The sequence below is a fragment of the Medicago truncatula genome, chromosome 2 (assembly GCF_003473485.1).
Source record: "Medicago truncatula cultivar Jemalong A17 chromosome 2, MtrunA17r5.0-ANR, whole genome shotgun sequence".
In the NCBI taxonomy this organism is placed as follows: Eukaryota; Viridiplantae; Streptophyta; class Magnoliopsida; order Fabales; family Fabaceae; genus Medicago; species Medicago truncatula.
Window position 1 is genome coordinate 18,468,808 of NC_053043.1, and position 20,369 is coordinate 18,489,176.

Here is a 20,369-nt window from a genome sequence, read left to right on the forward strand (position 1 = left end):
AACCAAATTCTCTTGCGAAAATTAATCATTAATTGGTGGATATACTCCACATTAATATTATGGTTACCCAATAAAATTATCTATTTTCAGTTGTGCTAATTGAATTTTAGAACTCCAATAGACTCTTATCACAATAAGAAAGTGATTCAGTAGTTCGATAAAGTTCCATTTGATAAAAATAGTGAATAACTAATAAATTAGCTGATAAATTAACTATCTGATAACTTATAATTATAATCGATAATTGATAGTTTGTAGATTATGGCCCATGTGGAGGTGTCACGGGTACAATTAGGAGTCAATGCCATACCACGGGGTCAAACGGCGAAAACGGATGGAGGAACCAATGTAACAAAGGTTTAACAAAATCATAGAAAGTTTTTAGGTTTCACAAATTTCATGAAGATAGAAAACAAAAATATCATAGAACCTCAACAATTTTTTCTTCTCTTTTAAAAAAAAAAAAGGGAAACACGACATTCATAACTGCTTGACAAATTTATATATCTGGCTATTGCTGCAGTAAAAGATCTTCACGTAAACAGTAAAAGTCATGTATATTTTTTCAAATTATCTTTTTGCTTTAATTTCTGCTTTTGTCCAAACAGAGTTGGCATGATTAGCTAATATTGGTGGATGGCAATGTCACAATGTGTTATGGGACATATCGAATATGAAAAAGAGTAAAAGAAAAGCTGTAAAACTGTAAAGCTGGATGATGGTTGGGAAGCACACGAGAACGAGAATATCTTGCAAGAGTGATCGCCTCAAATGGTGCCACAATTAGTGGTTATCTTATGTGACCCACCCCCACTTACCCAAATTCCAATTTCCCAAATTACATAACATTTGGATGGATCATATTAAATGAGCTAAACTCACTGGGACTTGGATATACTCATATTAATTTACTTCATTCGTCTTTGATTATAAGATCATTTAATAAAAAGTATCTTCTTAAATATAAGACATTTGTAAATTTTTAAATGTATTCATTGCTCTTTGCTCAACTATACTCGTTATTAAAATTACCATTTATTTATCTAGAAGTCCTAGCTCAACTGGCAAAATGCCGAAATTGTTAGGTCGGATATCATGATCGGGGTTCGAACCCCGGTACCTCCACTTGTGTGTCTGAGTTTTATAATGACTTTGCCATTTCGTCTATCTACCAAAAAAAAAATTTACCATTTATTTTAGAATATGAAAAATCAATATTGAATGTATTTATATATAAAGAGCAATTTTCTTTCAAAAAAGGCTTAAATATGAAAATAGTCCCTGCAAATATCTGACATTTTGGTTTTAGTCCCTGTAAAAATATTTTTTGGGTTTTAGTCCCTGCAAATATAAAAAATTTGGTTTTGGTCTTTGGTATTTTGTTTTAGTCCTTGTAAAATTGATTCATATTGGATTTGGTCCTTGTAATATGTAGAATATTTGATTTTAGTCCCTCAAAATAAGGACTAAAATGAATATTATAGGGACCAATCTCAATATGAAATGATTTTACAAGGATTAAAACAAAATACCAAGGACCAAAACCAAATATTCTATATTTGCAGGGACTAAAACCAAAAAATATTTTTATAGGGACTAAAACCAAAACGCCAGATATTTGCAGGTATCATTTCCATATTTAAGCCTTCAAAAAATATATAAAGAGCAGTTTAGTAATAGTTGTACATTTTCAGACAAATTTATTACTTCAACATTTTTATTTAATACGCATGATTTTTGTAAAATACTCGTATATTAAGGGATAAAGGGAGTATAACTTTTCAATGATTGAATCTTCTAAAGTGAATAATACTTAAGTCCTTTTTTTTTACTTACAACGATTTTCAGACGATTTTATATACATGTTAAATTTGGAAAAAAGAAATTACAGAATGGAAGATAAGGGAGTAACAAACTGCACCGCTAATTTTTTTTTAATAATAAAATCGGTTCTCTTAAACCTAACGTTTATGATCTAGAAGACATAATTATTTTTTTTGACAGCAAGACATAATATTGTTAAGCATGACCTTTTACACATTTTTTTTAGAAGATCAACAATATTTGATGTTAGGAAGTTAAAAGTGTCAAACACAATCGGTATAAAAGTATGTTGATTGTAAAATCACCTTTTATCTTATCATGTTTGGCTAGTTTGATTGACGCAACACTAAGGGCTATTTGTCCCATTGTAAGAGCCTCAGTCCATAATTTCACAGGTGAGGAAACACCAATCAAATCCACACATGCAATCAAGTCCAGTACACCAGAACATCTATTGACCCAGGTGTTGATCTCCCATCTTGTAAGTCAGACAAAAAATTCACAGGTGCCTTATTATTCACAGATACTTCCTCCCTCCTACAATTGTCTTTTACAATTTTTATATAGATCAAATATATATATATATATATATGTATATATAGGGGTTTGCTAAGATACACCTACTAGTTTTTATTAAGATGTGTTTTAACAAAGATATAACTAAAAAATTGTTAAATATACCTTAAGGTGAATGTTGCTAAAACGCACCTTCTAAAAAATAAGTGGGTGTATGTTAGAAACTCTTATAGTCATTTGCTAGGATACACCCACTTATTTTTTAGAAGGTGTGTTTTAGCAAGTTATAATTAAAAAGTAGTTAAATACACCTTAAGGTGTAACTTGCTAAAACACTCCCACATAAAAACTAGTGGGTGTGTTCTAGCAAATCTCATATATATATATATATATATATATATATATATATAAAAATTATTGGAATTTTGGCTAGCCTAGTCCTTTAGAAGCGGATGCATATGTTTCGAAACAAGCGTTACTTGAAGTTGCCCTTAGTGTTAATTTTGTATTGATGATGTTTGATTAGGTTGCTAGGTATATTGATGATGTTTATTGTTCTCTTTATGATGATTACCATATGTTAAAGCACCTAGCAATCCATGATTTTAGGGTTCTTCAAAGTGTCGTGTGTTTCAAGTTTCATATTGTGGCAAAACTCCATTTTATATGCCTTTGAATCGATTCACTATTTGGTGATTTGTATCATTTGTGTTCTCTGGTCTTGGTTCTTGTTGGACATGTCAATATGAATTGTTTCATGAATGTTTTGATTCGTATCATGCTTGAATCGAATCAAAATTGTTTGATTCATATCATTTGAGTTCGTTGGTCTTGTTATTTGCCTGAATGAATTGTATCACTGTTCTTTGATTCGTATTAATCTTCATATGGGTCACTTTGAATTGAATCATTTCCTTGGTTGTACTCTTTTGAATTGTATCAATCATCATTTGGAAAACACTTGATTCGATTCACATGTTTTTTGAATCGTATCAATCTTTATAGCTTCAATTTTCTCCTTTTTCACATGTTTGAATCGATTCATACTTAGTACAATTCAAATCAAGTCGTTGTTTTTGCCAAAAAGTTGCACTTATCAATCACGTCTACACCCATACACCTTCAAACTCACTAAATCAATTGCAAATATCATTCTAGAGTCTCTAAACCTCTCTCTCTATATATATACTTGTTCTTGAGATTAAACACTTTTTCTAATATATTTGTAGATTTTGAGTCATAGATTTCTAGATTGCCATAGGAGTTTTACATTGGTTTCTTTCAAGGAACTTGATTGAGGATCAAGGGTCCAAAGGAAAATAGAGCTTTCTTTCCACCTCCAAGGGGAATTGTGAGTGTCTTTCTAACTTCTCAAAGGTTCAAAGGGATTCAAGCTTCGGGCATAGAAAAGAAAAATTCAAGGTGAAGGAATCCCAATGATTAGGTTATCGAAAGAATCTTTTGTAATCATAACAATTTGTAAACATTTTTCAACATAGTGGAAGTCCTTGATAGAGACATTTTCTAACAAGAAGAATGGAGGTACCCCGAAGCGAGGACGAAAGGGGGAACCACTATAAATCTCAGTGTTCTTCTCTTCCATATCCTTTTAGATTTCTGTAACTTTAATTGCAAATGAATTACTTGTTGAAAACAACTTAATTTGATTGTGCACTTATCTTTTACTCTACTTAATCACAATTAATTCAATTGAGATTCTATCAATTGAAATTCTCACAATCAAGTTTCAAGTAATCATCAAACAAGTTGATTCATATGTCTTGTGTTTATTAGGTGCTAATTTTCTTAATTGTTAATAGGTTCAATTTGAGATTGTTTAGTTTTTCAATTTGTATGTATGAATATTGATAATTGATTTTGTTCTTAAGATTCATTATTTGAACTTATCAATTCAACCTTTTGAAAATAGAAAAGTGGTATTCATTATAAAAAATAAACATTGTTTGTTGAGTTTGATACAATTGAAAAATCACAAACATATATACATGTACTTTTAATCAAAACCAAAATTTCTTAAAAAACACCGTTCATAATTTTCAAGTGTTAACTAAATAAAAAGAGAGGAAAAAACAGACACTAACAACGGAGTTATTATGCAACATCCGCAAAATTAATCGAATGAAGGCTTATGAATTGTAGAAGAATAACTCATTTGGATTGGCATGATGGTATTGACTTGAGACCTGAGAGTATGCTCATCCTCGAGGTCTTAGGTTTGATTCTCTCCGGAGCCAATTTGGGTGGGGTTAATTTAGCTTATTCAAAAAAAAATATGTAGAAGAATTCATTTGGCTAATAGGCAATAGTTACACTATAAATACTTTATTCATACATTATAATTGACATCCAATCAATTAAACAAACTTATTTAACTTTTTTTTTATCCCTTTCTTCTTTTATTTATACATTTCTTAATGTAGCTTAAACTCGAAAACAATTATACCTTAATCCTCTACTAGAGAAGTTAGAGAACCCAAAGATAAAGTTCCTCCCTCAACAACAATCTCTTGAAGCAAATAAAATCATAATTGAAGAAGCTTAGCTAACCTCAACTAATTTCAGCTACTATCATCACCCTCAACCTTAAGAACCCTAAACGGACGAGGTCCCTATTCAAGTTGCAAATCACACATCACAATTAACACATGATTGGACAGACCTTTGTTAAGAGCATATTGGAAGTGTATTAACTTGGAAACTGAAAGTGTGTTCCTCCTCAAGATCTGAAAGTCTGATTCTCTCCGGTGCTAATTTAAATGGGCTAATTTAACTTCTTCAAAAGAAATGACATATTGAAAGCAATTATCCCACACGTTGCACCACATATCTCACATCCAAAATCTATCAAATCTTGACTAAAGTGAACCTTTACCATTTAGCGGTAAATCAATCAAAGCCAAATCATCAGTAAACTTATCAAATCAATATATATTCTTCTCCCTTAAATAATTAACACTCTCATTTCATTATTTTTTTTTTATCTAATTGTATTAAAATCTCCAAAAAATACACCAAGTTGGCCACTGATCACGTACTACCTTCTTACATAATTGTTACGGTAAAGCTCTTTTACCTTCTAAATCACAAGGAGCATAAAAATTGGCTAAAGGTAAATGCTTTTCATTTACCGTGCACCCTTGATCGACACTGATATAAAATTTCTAGATGTATTTAATACTCCATTGTCATTGTATCTTAAAATATAAAAAGTTAATACTAAAGATATCTATACACAAAGGATGATTTGGAAATGAAAACATATGTTTGTGACAACTTTATTACTCAACCAATTTTTCTTAATACTCATATATATATTTTTTTAAATTACTTCCATAAAAAGGGACGAAAAGAGTAAATACAAAAACAATTTAAACACCTCAATCATCATCTTATAATTTTATTCATTTTTTATTTTTTGTCCTTTAATTTGAGTATATCCAAATGTTTTTCATTTAAGTTTGTGTCTATGTAAGAGTTTATCATTCTCAAACTCTCTATTCTCAAGAACAACTCTTGCAAATGCACAACCTCAAATAAAATTTATTTAGACATACGCACAAGAATGATAAATTTAAAAAGAAAAATAATATTAAAGGATGTGATTAAAATTATTTCTTTTTTAAATTTTATCATTTGTGTATCCAAATACCTTTGATTGTGTCCAACTAAATATTTCTCTTCTTTTCCATTTATCTTCCAATTTATTTGGTAAAAGGTTCACTTTAACAAAGAGAAATGATATTTGTACAATCATTTTATGACAACATTTTGACAACTCATTGTTTCATACTCACATTATATTTTTATTTTTTTTATATTTTTTTTATATTTTTTCTCTCTCCATTGTTTTTTATCTATTGAAATAGAGAAAAAAAAAATTGTCAAAAATAGCTATTAAAATATCACTACTCCTTTAACAAATGCTTCAAAATCACGTGTTAACATCTGCCATAAAAAAACCTACAAGAATAAGATCGATGTTAACAGTTGCGCGTGAGGTTGCTGAACGCTACAATTTGACTGAAGTCGAGAGTGACAGGCATAGGTTACATCACTCTGTACTTTGAAATGAGACACAATAACAGTGAAACAAAATATCTATCCGTTAGCACCTTAAATTGCGTGAAAGTGATTTTGTTTTCTAGTGAAGTATGTTAGTATATGATGTTTTTTTGAAAAAGCAAAAAGTTCATTAATTAAAATGAAGTATGGTAAAAAAAATATGCTAACAAGAGTCTTTGGAAATACTCCATCCATTTTAAAATGAGTATCGATTTAATCAATTGCAAACAAATTAAAGAATAAAATAAAATACTACCTCCGTCCCTAATTATAAGGCCCTTTTAAAAAAATAACGGGAATTAAGATAGTGGACATTGATAGTGGACATTTGTATTAAATATGTTTGTAATTACTATTGTTTTTACAATTTATCTTTTAAGAAAGAGGGTTGGCTTATGTTTTCAACATTCTATTTATTGCTGATTGAAGAAAAAGATGTATAATAAATAGGGGCATGTATGTAAAGAAATAATTAATGTAGTTGGAAATAGAAAAGGAGTCTTATAAAAAGGGACAAAATTTTTTTTTTCAAAAGGGTCTTATAATTAGGGACGGAGGTAGTAATCATTAAACATAACACTTTTACTAAATTACCCTCTTGTTTTTATATGAGAAAGACAAGTTTAAAATTGTATTGAAAATTGTGAGAAGAAAAAGTTTGAGTATTTATTGAGGGTAAAGTTGGAAGAAAAAAATTAAAATTATATTGGAAATGTAAAGTGACATTCATTTTCAAACAATTTTTTGTTTGCTAAAGCGAAACTCATTTTGAAACGGAGGGAGTATTGTTTGAAGGGTCTTGCTAACCGGAGTCTTCGGAGCATTGGTTAAGGAATTTACAAATAAAAATTGGGTCTTGTTAACGAGTATCCTAAGGGTACTCTTTAAGGATTCCTAATAAAGAAATTATTCTTTAAAAAAGTCAAAAACTCCAATTTTCAATGCATTGATTTCATAAACTTTGACAAAAACTTACTATTTAAAGTCACTAAACAATGTCCTAAGATGTTACCATTTCCCATAAAAAATTTGTTTGAAAACTCTTTTGAGATTTTTTTTGTCCCTTTTTATAAGACTCATTTGCTATTTACAACTATATTAATTATTTCTTTACATACATGCCCCTATTTATTATACATTTTTTTCTTCAATCAGCAATAAATAACATGTTGAAAACATAAATCACTCATCTCTCTTAAAGGATAAAATTGTAAAAACAATAGTAATTACAAACATATTTAATATAAATATCCACTATCTTAATTCCCGTTATTTTTTCAAAAGGGCTCCATAATTAGGGACGGAGGTAGTAACTTTTATATAAAAAATTATGTAATTATTACTTTTATGTATGCTTGACTTATATTTTTAAGATAAATATTCTTATAATAGAATCCTTAAACAATGACCTTAGGGCAATTGTTAGTGTAACTTTAAAAAAAATACTATAGTTGTATCAGTAAAAAAAATAAAAAAATACGATAGTAGTAACTGATTAGATAAATGAAGCTCGTTTCATAATGACATGTATTAATCTTTTTTTCATTATCACTTTTAACCTTTATCCTTTTTCACCCACAAACCACCAAGGATATGTAATCAATACCTACTAAAATCGCCAATTGAATCAACATCTTTTCTATCGATCCGTACTCTATTCATACAAGTAAGTAAATTTCATAAATTTCTTCGAGTTTCTATTTATCATTTGCTCTATGATTAATTCGATGTTGTTAATTTCACCAAGAATGTTTGTCGATGTTGTTTTGTTTGTTCCATGGTATAACGTTTACGTGGATATGGTAGCGTAATTTAAGTTTACATAAGTCACAAGTGAATTTAATTTACGTGCATATTTTAAAAATAAGTAACGTAATTTAAGATTACGTAGAGTAATTCAAGTTATACATGTATACGTAAACTCAGTTTACATAAACTGTGTAAATTGAATTTATGTTAGTTTACTTAACTTATGTAAACTAAGTTTATATAGTGTATGCAAACTCAGTTTACATAAACTAAAGTGTGTAAAATGAATTTACGTTAGTTTATTTTCCTTATGTAAAATGAGTTTACATAAACTAATTAAACTCAGTTTACAATGCGGGTGAACACGTGAACATGTACACGTAAACTTAGTTTACTTAACTCATGTAAACTGAGTTTACAAGTAAATTGAGTTTACATAAACTATGTAAACTAAATTTATGTATACATAGAATCAACACAGGCCAACTAAGAAAATGATAAATTGCTAAAAATAAAGCAATTAGAAGACCAGATACACACATGCATGCCGAAAGAGATGAAGAATTGAAAACTTACAAACCCTAATGGAGAAGACACGCGAGCGATTGACGCGATTGATTGTTGGAACAAAATGTGTTTAACATTACCCTTTGAGAGTTTTGATGATAACAAGGTATTAAAAATTGTCAATGCTAATATTTGTTCAAGTATGCAGGACCATATACAAAAATTTGATATCGTTATTAGGTTCTGGAAGAACAAAAGAGAGCTAAGGAATCAACAAAAAGGAAGCTTGAAGCATCTGAAGAAAAATGCTCCTGAAGTGATGACGTCATCAGAAGTAAGTTCATCAGAAGCAGAAGATCACCAGAAGTTGAAGTTCATTTGAAGATGAGAGACTTAAAGCTTCAAAGGCTGTTCAATGGATTTAATCTCGTCTAAGCATTGCAGAAGACCAGAAGAGTGAAACAACGACTATTTTGAAAGGATTTGAAGGCATTGGATGCTTGTTCTTTGAAGAGCGTTGACAAAGTACAATTGTACGAAGTGTACAACCACTATCTCCACTACTCAGTTTGTGTCTCTGCTACAGGACAAGATGCAGAACTCTATCTCTTCTTATTAGTATTTCCAGCTTAGGAGAAAACGAAGAAAAAACTAACACAATTCAACCCCCCCCCCCCCCCCCCCCCCCTTGTGTTTTTCTCACCTTCATTGATTTCTCTTGAAGATCATACCCGAGCGGAAGGAAGGAGATGAAGGCGTCCATGTGGGTGCTTCTTTCTGGGTTTGAGTGAATAAGGGTATATTAGTAATTTTGGGGTGCAACTTGGATTATTTGGGGTGTGAGTAGTATCTCTCTATGTATAGGAACATTTTTTATATCACATTTAATTTTTGGAGTAGTATTAAGAAGAGATATGTAGAGAGGATAGATAGAAGATATGAATGAAAAATGGGAGAGAGTGTGTTTACAATTTTCTTTTTAAGGAAAGTCAATCAAATTTGAAACACAAATAAGCGTTTAACAAGTGATTGAGGGGGTCCAAACAAGCTAATATGCAGACTCACATGTTACTGGGGTAGTTTTGAAAACATTTATAAAATGAATTCATGTTCTAAGGGTGAAATTGATCGAATGGCCAAATTGACATGAATTAAATAACTTGAATATAAAATGAGCTATTTTTCTAACCAGTTCACATACTGGATCCATGATAGGCCGACGTTAGTTGTCATCGAGTTTAATCAGATCTCAGAAGTTAATAACTTGGATCTGGTGGTGCCTTTGGCGCCTGAGGAAATTGAGGTTGTGATAAAGAGTTTAAATGGTGACTAGATCCCAAGACCAGATGGTTTTAATTTTTCTTTCCACAAAAGAATTTGGTCCCTTATCCGTTATGAGCTTAGTATTTTATTTAATTAGTTTTACTCTTATGTTAGTCTTTCGCAAATTTTCTCCTCCTACTTCACTACTCTTATTACCAAAGTGGAGTATCCGCTTCACCTAGGTGAGTTCTGTCCGATATTGCTTTAAGGTTTCCTCTATAAGTTGGTTGCAAAAGTGTTGGCTGGGTGGCTGACGAGGGTCATGGACAAAATTATCTCAGCTAATTAACCAATCAACTTTTATGAAGGGAAGGCATCTAGTTGACGGTTTTGTGGTGGTTAATGAATTCATTGATATGATTAGGAAGTCCAGGCGGGATTATCTTATTTTTAATTTGATTTTGAAAAGGCCTATGATTCAGTTAGTTGGGGATTTTTGGACTATATGTTGATTGGAGGTTAGGGTTTAATGTTAAGTGCAGATCATGGATTCGATCATGGATTCGATCTTGTGTGATCTCATGTAGACTATTGTTTTTGGTCAATGGTTGTCCAACACAAGAGATACACATTTAAAAAAGCCTCAAGCAGGGTGAACTTTTAGCCCATTTCCTTTTTATTTTGGATGGTTGAGGATCTGAGTGCGTCTATTGTAAGGAAGAGAAGCTAGGGGAGTTCTCAGGGTTCATGGTCAAGGCAAATCAGGTTTCTATGTCCCACCTCTAGTATGTTCATGATATTATTTTGATTTGTGAATCCTCCGTAGAAAATATGTGGACTATAAAAGCCATCATTGTTTTGGTATGGTGTTTGGCCTTAAGGTTAATTTCACCAAGATCAATATCATGGTTGTTAATGTGGACATAAACTTCATGTAGGGGTTGACAATAGACGGTTTCAGTCGAATTCAGGCTCAAAATCCAAAACCGAGTCTTCCGACGGGTGAGAAACTTCCACCCATCTCCGTTCGTTTGTTATCCCCGGTTAGATTGGTTTCAGTTTACTCGTTTTGTCGGATTTTCGGACAAGTTCATTCGGTTGTTCATGGTCTAGTTAAGAAAACGAAGAATAACAGAGAAGAAGAAGAATTGATGGAACGAAAATAATACTCCGATACATACTAATAGAAACCGATAAATTCATTACAAAATGTTCTCAATACATACTAACATAAACCCACAAAAGTTACAAACCCATGAAACTTCCATATCTAAATCCCCAATACAAATCAAATAAAGAATGAAAGTAAGAAATGATATCAGGTGGGAAATGAAGAGCATGAAAGAAACATTATTCATTCCAAATCAGTATCTTCCTTCCATTTTCGTTTTTTATGAGATCTTTCTCATGTTATCTCTGTTGATAAAATTTTGAGTTGATGTTGTTCCTGAAGAGAGAAAGTAATTAATAGGGACGTCGTCGGAGCAAAGAGAGTTCTTAAATGATGGAGATCGGAGAAAACTAAGAAGAGAGGGCGTGTATGTGAGTAGCGGCTGCTAGGATTGTTGATGGTTACCAAGAATTTGTGGTGAGAACTGAAGTATTTAGCTAAACACAATACGACAAGTTTCATACTAGGTTTAATTTTTAGGATTTTATATATAGTAAAATATTTATATAATAAATATATATTGGGTCCGTCGAATACGGGCTTCGCTGGGTTCGAATCACCCACTCTCAGCTGACCGAACCAAACCACTCAAGATTGGGTCTGCTTACCCGCTTGAACCGAGTTGCCCGTTTGAATCGACCTGTCTACCCGCGGGCCTATCAGACCGAGCAGATTGGGCCGAACGACACAATTTTGTCCAGCCCCAACTTCATGGATCTGGCTGGGAGCTCTCTCCACTTTAAAGTAGGACCTATTCCTTTCAAGTACCTTGGATTACGTGTTGAGGCGAATCCAATGAGGCTTGAGACGTGGGAGCTTGTAAGACCATCTCCAACGGTGAAGTCTTCACCATTTAAAACCCGGTACCTAATAGGTACCTCCATTGGGGAATTTTTTTTAGGGATCTCATAAGACCCATGGTCTTAGTTAAGACCCCCATTCTTAAGTGAATCTCACACCACTTTTTATAAAATAATCATTGTTGAGTCGCTTTTGTGGCTTTTGTTGAAATGTGAATGATAAAGAGTTATTGGTGGAACGTATTTTGACATTTTATTAGAGGTATTGGAGTGGTTGAATATCTATTAGGGATTATAAATAAAAAAAAAAATGATGTGTTCTTATGAAACCCGTTTAAAATCTTAAGATTGAGAATCTCCATTGTGGATGCTCTAATCGAGTTTATTGCTAAGCGGCTTTGGTCGTAGAGTAATAGGTTTGTCAGTTTAGTTCAACATATCATTTGTATTCTAGTAACTTTGTAAGTAAACCTTTTGTCATGACTCTTGAGCCTTAATGCAATGTAAAGAAGAAGAAACCCCACTTGGAAAAGAATGCAGCATCTTTTGACATCTATATAGATCTAATGATTTTGTTCATTCACTCCCAACATAAAATAATTCCTTTCATCCATTATGCTTTATTCTATTGTGCTATATATATAAATTATTTTTGTGAAAAATATCTAAACAAAGAGAAGATACACTACTGGTATTGGATAAAGCACAACAAACAAGAAAAAAGCAGGCCGGAACAAAACACAAGTAGAAGTAGTTTTTAGCATATGCTCATATAATGATATGATCATATATCAAAGATGAAGATATAGTTGGTTGAAATACTAAATTGAAATATTTGTATGCATGTAAAATTTAGTAAAATAATAACTTATGAATGAGTTCCCATAACATGCTCTCTAGCATCCACAAAGAAGGGTATGGATTCGTGGACCCTTTGCTATTTTTCTATTCTTATTACGTGGATACAGCTGTTCAGCCACATTGCTTGCATTCATTTTATTGTTTCTCATGAAGGCAAAATATGCTACGTTATCATTTTTTTTTTTTTATTTTTTTTTTTATAACAAGACAGAATATATTATATAGTAAAGATAATTCAAGGTAGGGATCTCAATAGAACAAGAAGGTGAGTAATCCCTTGCTCCTCACTTCTCATCCCCGCAGCCCAAATTACTGCATCTATATTCCATGATGTTTTTTTCTCTGTCTTTGTCCTTGTAGATCTGTGTGAGAATAGCACATCCTAAAAAAATAATAACAATAAATTAGGGCACTATTTTAAAAAAAAATAATAATACTAAGTCACTATTATGAATTTTGTGGCACAATAAACATTATATATGTATGAGCTTATACTCATATTTGCGTGAAAAGACATATCATTTTTGTGGCACAATAAACATATGATCAACCCGAAAAAATTACCTGCAGGCGGTCTCCATGATGATACCTTCTCATGAGTGTAAAATGACATAGCTTAGCAAGGGGTGGACTATTCCATCTTTCACTCTAGTTTTCATAGGGTTAATGTAACCACTGATATATGCGATTTTTTTAGAGAAAATTCATTAATATGTGATATATACTAACTTTTCCCCTCTAAAATTTTCCTTCAGCTTTTATTCCCTATAAAATTTTCAATAACTATTTTTGATCTTTATTTTTAAGTTAATTTTTGTATTTTCTTGATGAAATTGTATAGAAATGTGCAGAATATTGTAAAATAATTTCCCAAAATAATTTAGAATTTAAAAAAAAAAATATAAATTAAATATAAATTTTTAACTGTTAAAAATATAAAAATTCATATTTAATTCATGTTTTGTTAAAAAATTCTAATTTTATTCAAATGAGATTCTTATAATATTATAAATTTTTCTACAAAATTGTATTAAAAAAAAAATAAGAATTTTACATATCAGTGTACTTTAAAGGAGGGACCAAAAATGAAGATAAAAAACTTTTGAAGAACTAAAAATTAAAGAAATTTTTTATAAGACTAAAACAAAAAATTAACATCGAAAATATATTTAATCTTAACTCTAAAATAAACTTCAATAAACATAACATGCAAATGAATTATACATGATTTGAAGTATCTAATTTAAAATAATTTGAAGTATCTAATTTAAAATAACAATCACAGGTTCTATTATTCTCTTAGAACTGAAGTACTATAAAAAAATTGAAATAGTTCCATATGAAGTGCAAAAGCCAATGTGAAGTCAAATATATCAACCAAACAGAGCGCAGGTAACGGCACCGACGACCACATGAAACCAAATGATGGCAGAAACGTAATTAACAATTAAATTAATCATTAATTAAACAAAAAAGACGCATTAAGCAACCCCACACCCAAACACACCTTTTCTTTATAAATCCTCATTTCCTCTGACACTCACACTGCCACTCTCTTCTTCTCTTCCCCTTTCTTCTCATTCTCATTCTCATTATTTAACCTTACCATTAATTCAATTCAATTTAATACAACCCTAACTTAGATCCCACATTATGGGTTCTGTTTCTATTTCCATCTTCCTTCTTCTTACATTAATTTCACAATGTTATTCATTACCATCCAAAAAAACTTACATAGTTCACATGAAAAATCACTATAACCCTACAATTTACCCAACTCATTATAATTGGTACTCTTCAACACTTCAATCACTTTCTTTATCAATAGATTCATCTAATCTTGACTCTGATGATGTCGTCGACGAAACCGATTCCGATCCGCTTCTCTATTCATACACAACTGCCTACACTGGTTTTGCTGCAAAACTAAACACTCAACAAGCGGAGACATTACTTCAAAACGATGACGTTTTGGGAGTTTACGAAGATACTCTTTACCATCTTCACACAACAAGAACTCCACAGTTTCTTGGGCTTGAAACGCAAACTGGTTTATGGGAAGGTCATCGTACGCAAGAGTTAGATCAAGCGTCACACGATGTTATCATAGGGGTGCTGGACACTGGAGTATGGCCTGAATCGTTGAGTTTTAACGATGCTGGTTTGCCTGAGATTCCCACGCGCTGGCGTGGCGCGTGTGAGAATGCACCAGATTTCAACTCTTCTGTTTGTAACCGTAAACTCATCGGTGCTAGAAGCTTCTCCAGAGGCTTTCATATGGCTTCTGGAAATGGTGCTGATAGAGAGATTGTTTCGCCGCGTGATAGTGATGGACATGGGACCCACACGGCGAGCACCGCCGCGGGAGCGCACGTTGGGAATGCTAGTTTTCTCGGTTATGCTACCGGAACAGCGAGGGGTATGGCTCCTCAAGCGCGTGTTGCAGCGTACAAGGTTTGTTGGAAGGATGGTTGTTTTGCTTCGGATATTCTTGCTGGAATGGATCGTGCGATTCAAGATGGTGTTGATGTGCTTTCTCTTTCGTTGGGTGGTGGATCTGCTCCTTATTTTCATGATACCATCGCGATCGGTGCTTTCGCGGCGGTGGAGCGTGGGATCTTTGTTTCCGCGTCCGCTGGTAACAGCGGACCTACTCGTGCTTCGTTAGCCAACGTCGCGCCATGGATTATGACGGTCGGAGCAGGGACTCTAGACCGTGATTTTCCAGCTTACGCGACGTTGGGTAATAAAAAACGGTTTTTAGGAGTTTCACTTTACAGTGGGAAAGGAATGGGAAATAAACCGGTTAGTTTGGTTTATTTTAAGGGCACAGGATCGAACCAATCCGCGAGCATTTGTATGGCCGGTTCACTTGAACCGGCTATGGTTCGTGGGAAAGTTGTTGTTTGTGATCGAGGAATTAGTGCGCGTGTGGAAAAGGGGAGAGTTGTCAAAGAAGCCGGTGGAATCGGGATGATTTTAGCAAACACAGCCGCGAGCGGGGAGGAATTAGTAGCCGATAGTCATTTATTACCGGCTGTCGCGGTGGGGAGAATTATCGGGGATCAGATTAGAAAATATGTATCGTCTGATCTTAATCCAACGACTGTGCTTAGTTTTGGTGGTACTGTTTTGAACGTTAGACCTTCACCTGTGGTGGCAGCATTTAGTTCAAGGGGACCCAATATGATAACAAAAGAGATTTTGAAACCAGATGTTATTGGGCCTGGTGTGAATATTTTGGCTGGTTGGTCAGAAGCTGTTGGTCCCTCTGGGTTGGCTGAAGATACTCGTAAAACAAAGTTCAACATTATGTCAGGTATTTTTGTTTCTTTTTTTGTATAGTCTATTGATTGATGAGTTTGTTTGAAATTTGAATTAATGTGTGTAGATTTTAGACTATAGAGCCGTTTTTGGGTAGCTTTTAATGTGGTCCATGGACCATTGTTGAACTATTACTAGAAAACTAGAAAATTATTATTGGAAAGAGATTAGAAGACAATGACAGCCCTTTAGATTCTCAATGACATTGAGAGTGCTATATAATCTTTAAATTCAATTCAAAATCTAGTAAGATTGAAAATGCCCCTTAAATTAGAAATCTCATTTTCTATAGTTAAGATGTGGACCTGATTCGTGTTGGTTAGACAAATAAAAATAAGTAACATAAGTTGAAATTTTATGCACACTTTATTTTTTTTATTTTTTTTTATATTGATCAAGTCATTGTGTCAGAACTATAAACTACTACTTCTGAAAGGGTTATTACGTCGTCGTTAAAGTTTTAAATGACTTTCAAATATCGGACAATTATTTCCCTAAAAAAAATATCGGACAATTAACTCCTATCAGAGCGATCCACAATATAATATCGGACGATTTACCCTTATTTTGTGGTACATCTCCATTAAATTCATAGTTTATTAGAAGCAACTAAGATGTAACACTGTTTTATGGTACATCTCCATTAAATCCATAATTTATTAGAAGTAACTAATATGTCCTGATTAATTAATTTTTGAGAAATTAATTGTTAACTATTTTAACTTCAAAAGCATCATAGGCCACATTTTTTTCTTCAGTGACTACAACTAAGATGCAATTTTTAGTAGTTACATTTAAGTGTTGAGTGTTTGATTTTTTTTTTGTGTTGTGTGATTAAATTTTCAGGTACTTCAATGTCTTGTCCACACATAAGTGGGTTAGCTGCACTATTGAAAGCAGCTCATCCAACTTGGAGTCCAAGTGCAATTAAATCAGCACTTATGACAACAGCTTATAATCACGACAATTCCAAGTCTCCACTTCGTGATGCTGCTGATGGATCCTTTTCAACTCCACTTGCTCACGGTGCTGGCCATGTCAATCCACAAAAAGCACTTTCTCCTGGCCTTGTTTATGATGCCTCAACAAAAGATTACATTACCTTCCTGTGCTCCTTAAACTACAACTCGGAGCAAATCCAACTCATTGTTAAGCGTCCCAGTGTCAATTGTACCAAGAAATTCGCTAATCCTGGTCAGTTGAACTACCCGTCTTTCTCGGTCGTGTTTTCGAGCAAGAGGGTTGTGAGATACACGCGGATCGTGACGAATGTTGGTGAGGCGGGTTCTGTCTATAATGTGGTGGTTGATGTGCCGTCTAGTGTGGGGATAACGGTGAAGCCTTCTAGGCTTGTGTTTGAGAAAGTAGGGGAAAGGAAAAGGTACACTGTGACCTTTGTGTCGAAAAAGGGTGCTGATGCTTCTAAGGTTAGGAGTGGATTTGGTAGTATTCTGTGGAGCAATGCACAGCACCAAGTTAGAAGTCCAATTGCTTTTGCTTGGACAGAACTGTTAGTGTGAGTTGTTTGTTGGGTTTGCACTTTTATGTACTATTATTTTCAAGCCTACCAAGTCTTTTTCTTTTGTCCAAAATGAAAAATCAAAAGAAAGGAGGTGCTTGAGGCTTTGATGCCATCAACAACATAACATTATTTAGTTGAAAGTTTAGGAGGTTGTGCTTTCTTTGTTGTGTGTTTTTAAATGTGGGGAATGTTTGTAAACAAATTGAGATTGAAAAAGGGTGTGAGATGTACTTTTAAGGGTTAATAGTATTTTTTACCCCTGTAATATAGGTCATTTTCGGTTTGATTTGCATCTTTGCAAAACTTTTTTTTTTTTTTCCAGAAAACACCCTTCCTCCATCCAACTCATCATATGCGCATATGTGGCGCTGACTTGGTTTTTTTTTTAAATTTTTATATATTTTTAAATGTCCACATCAGATTTTATTTTATAAAATATCTGAAAATTAATTTTCAAAAATAAAAAAATCAGAAAAATACTCAGATCTTTTTACAAAAAATTTTAAAATCGAATATTAAAAAATCAGAAAAAACAATAAGATTTTTTCGAAATTTCAGTTTTTTTTTTTTAAATTCAAATATTAAAAAATCAGAAAAATATTCATTTTTTTTAAAGATTCTAGAGTTAAAATTAGAAAGAACAAATTCGAAATTTAAATAAAAAATAGTCAGTTTTTAATTTTTTTTGGGAAAAAATATTTTTAAAACTTTTTCTACAAAAAAAATTCTGGATCGAAATTTAGAAAAAATTCAGATTTTTTTTTTTGACAATTTTATTCCAAATTTTTATGAAATTAAAATTTTAGAAAAAAATAATTCTTTTACGAAATTTTCGAAATTAAAAAGTTTATTTTTTAAACAAAAAAATATAAAATTTGGAAAATATATTTCGTAATAATTTTTTTTTTCTGAATTTAAAAAAGAAGGTCCTAAATTTTTTTATTTTCAAAAATTATTTTTTATTTCTAAATTAATATAAATGAATTTACATTATAATTTTTTAAAACAAAATAGGCACAATTGCCACGTGTACCCTTAAAAAATAAAATTAATTATACAGTTAGCACACCACATAAACATTTATGCACAGTCAGCATGCTACACAACGTACCACGTCAGCAAATATGCACAGTCATATGGGGGATGAGTGTTTTTCGGAAGAAAAAAAAAGTTTTACAAAGATGTAAATCAAACCGAAAATTTTATAGGAGCGAAAACCAAAAATAGCTTATATTACAGGGGTGAAAAACACTATTAACCCTTCTTTTAATTTGTTCTAGTTTTTGTTTGTACGGTGCAAAACAAGGACGTTATTAACAGTCTGGTGACACCAGAGATTCCATAAACTCAGCATTTAGTCCAAAGTGTAAAATCCGTAGACCCAATTCTGCAATTTAATCTCTTTTTTTTTGTCAAGTAGCCTAGCGGCTAGAATTCATCTTATAAGGTGAATAAGTGGGGTGTCCGGAGTTCGAACCCCAGCCCCTACATATAATAATGCATTGTCCTACCAATTGAGCTATGTTTTACTATGAACTAGAATGACTCCAGCATTTCAATCGTCCTTTAAGTTTTAATTAGCCCAAAATTTGTGTTTGAAATATTATGATATTAACACATTCATAATTTTTGTTTCATAAACATGTTATTAGATGAAATGTGTGACGGAACTCAAACGTGGATTTTAATGATACACAATCTCTTTGAATTTTTCTATAAAACTACATACCTAGTTTGAGAGTAAAATATTAAATCAACACACTAAGAAAGTTGGACTGTGTACGATTAAATAAAAGATTTTGATTACTGTAACTTAGTAACAAGGGAATGATGATGATTCTTTAGTTTCAATTATAGCAGTTGAATTCTGCTCATTACTCAAATGGTTCTGCTCATTCCCAAAGTAAATATCAAAAATGCCCTTACGCATGTTAACATGCGTAGCGTGACTTAAGTTGCGCTATGTGACTTAAGTCACGCTACGTGCTGTTATTAGGGAATTATTTAATTACTTGAGTTTTAACGCCCTAATGAATTATTTAATTATTTTATTGGGTTTATAGTCTATTTATATGGTCTATGTGATTTAAATGATTATGTGGTGTGTTGTTGTTTTTATTAAGTGGCTTTATTTTATTATTTAATAGAATAAGATTTGAAAATAAAATAATATTAAGTTGAGGGGGCTGTTTTGGAATTTAGAAGAGTTTAGTGGAATAAGTGGAAATAAGATAAAGTAGGTTAGGAAATAAATCGGAAAAACTAGAGTCAGATCGTTTTTCACGTGAAACCTGTTTTTGGAGAAAAAGGGAGAAACCAAGAGAAGAGGAGAACCAGAGAGGAGAAGCTTTCGATCGATCAATCTAAAGTAAGGGTGGGACTAACTGTAACGCCCTATTTTAATATTTATTTATTTTATTGAGTTTAGATGTCTTTCCATAATTTAGTCGATTTATTTTGATGAGTGATATTTTGTTATGTTATATGTTGGTATTTATTAGTATAATATATATGTTATTGGTGTAGAAATATAAATGTTATCTGGTGTAGAAATATATTTTTTATTTGGTGTAGAAATATATATGTTATAGAGATATATTTGTTATAGAAATATTATATATATATATATATATTAGAATAGAATATTTAGGCTGAGGGGCAGAATGGAAATAAGAGAAAATAAGTAGGTTAATGATTTATATAAAAGGGAGAGTTAGAATTAGAAAATAATGATTACGTGAAAACCGTT

At 32.1% G+C, this 20,369-nt stretch overlaps 1 protein-coding gene across 1 annotated transcript; it reads left to right on the forward strand.

Moving 5' to 3' along the window:
• Positions 1–14,306: 14,306 nt before the first annotated feature.
• On the forward strand, positions 14,307–17,906 carry LOC11438155 (subtilisin-like protease SBT1.8). The gene is made up of 2 exons (XM_003595244.4): positions 14,307–16,093; positions 16,945–17,906. Exons 1-2 carry the CDS (start codon positions 14,428–14,430, stop codon positions 17,616–17,618), a joined length of 2,340 nt encoding a protein of 779 aa, XP_003595292.1. The 5' UTR covers positions 14,307–14,427; the 3' UTR covers positions 17,619–17,906.
• Positions 17,907–20,369: the final 2,463 nt, after the last annotated feature.

Bases quoted from the DNA above. Each gene is read 5' to 3' on its own strand.
- LOC11438155 (XM_003595244.4), top strand. From the start codon at position 14,428: ATGGGTTCTGTTTCTATTTCCATCTTCCTTCTTCTTACATTAATTTCA. The intron at 16,094-16,944 runs GTATTTTTGTTT...TTAAATTTTCAG, and splicing joins AAAGTTCAACATTATGTCAG to GTACTTCAATGTCTTGTCCA.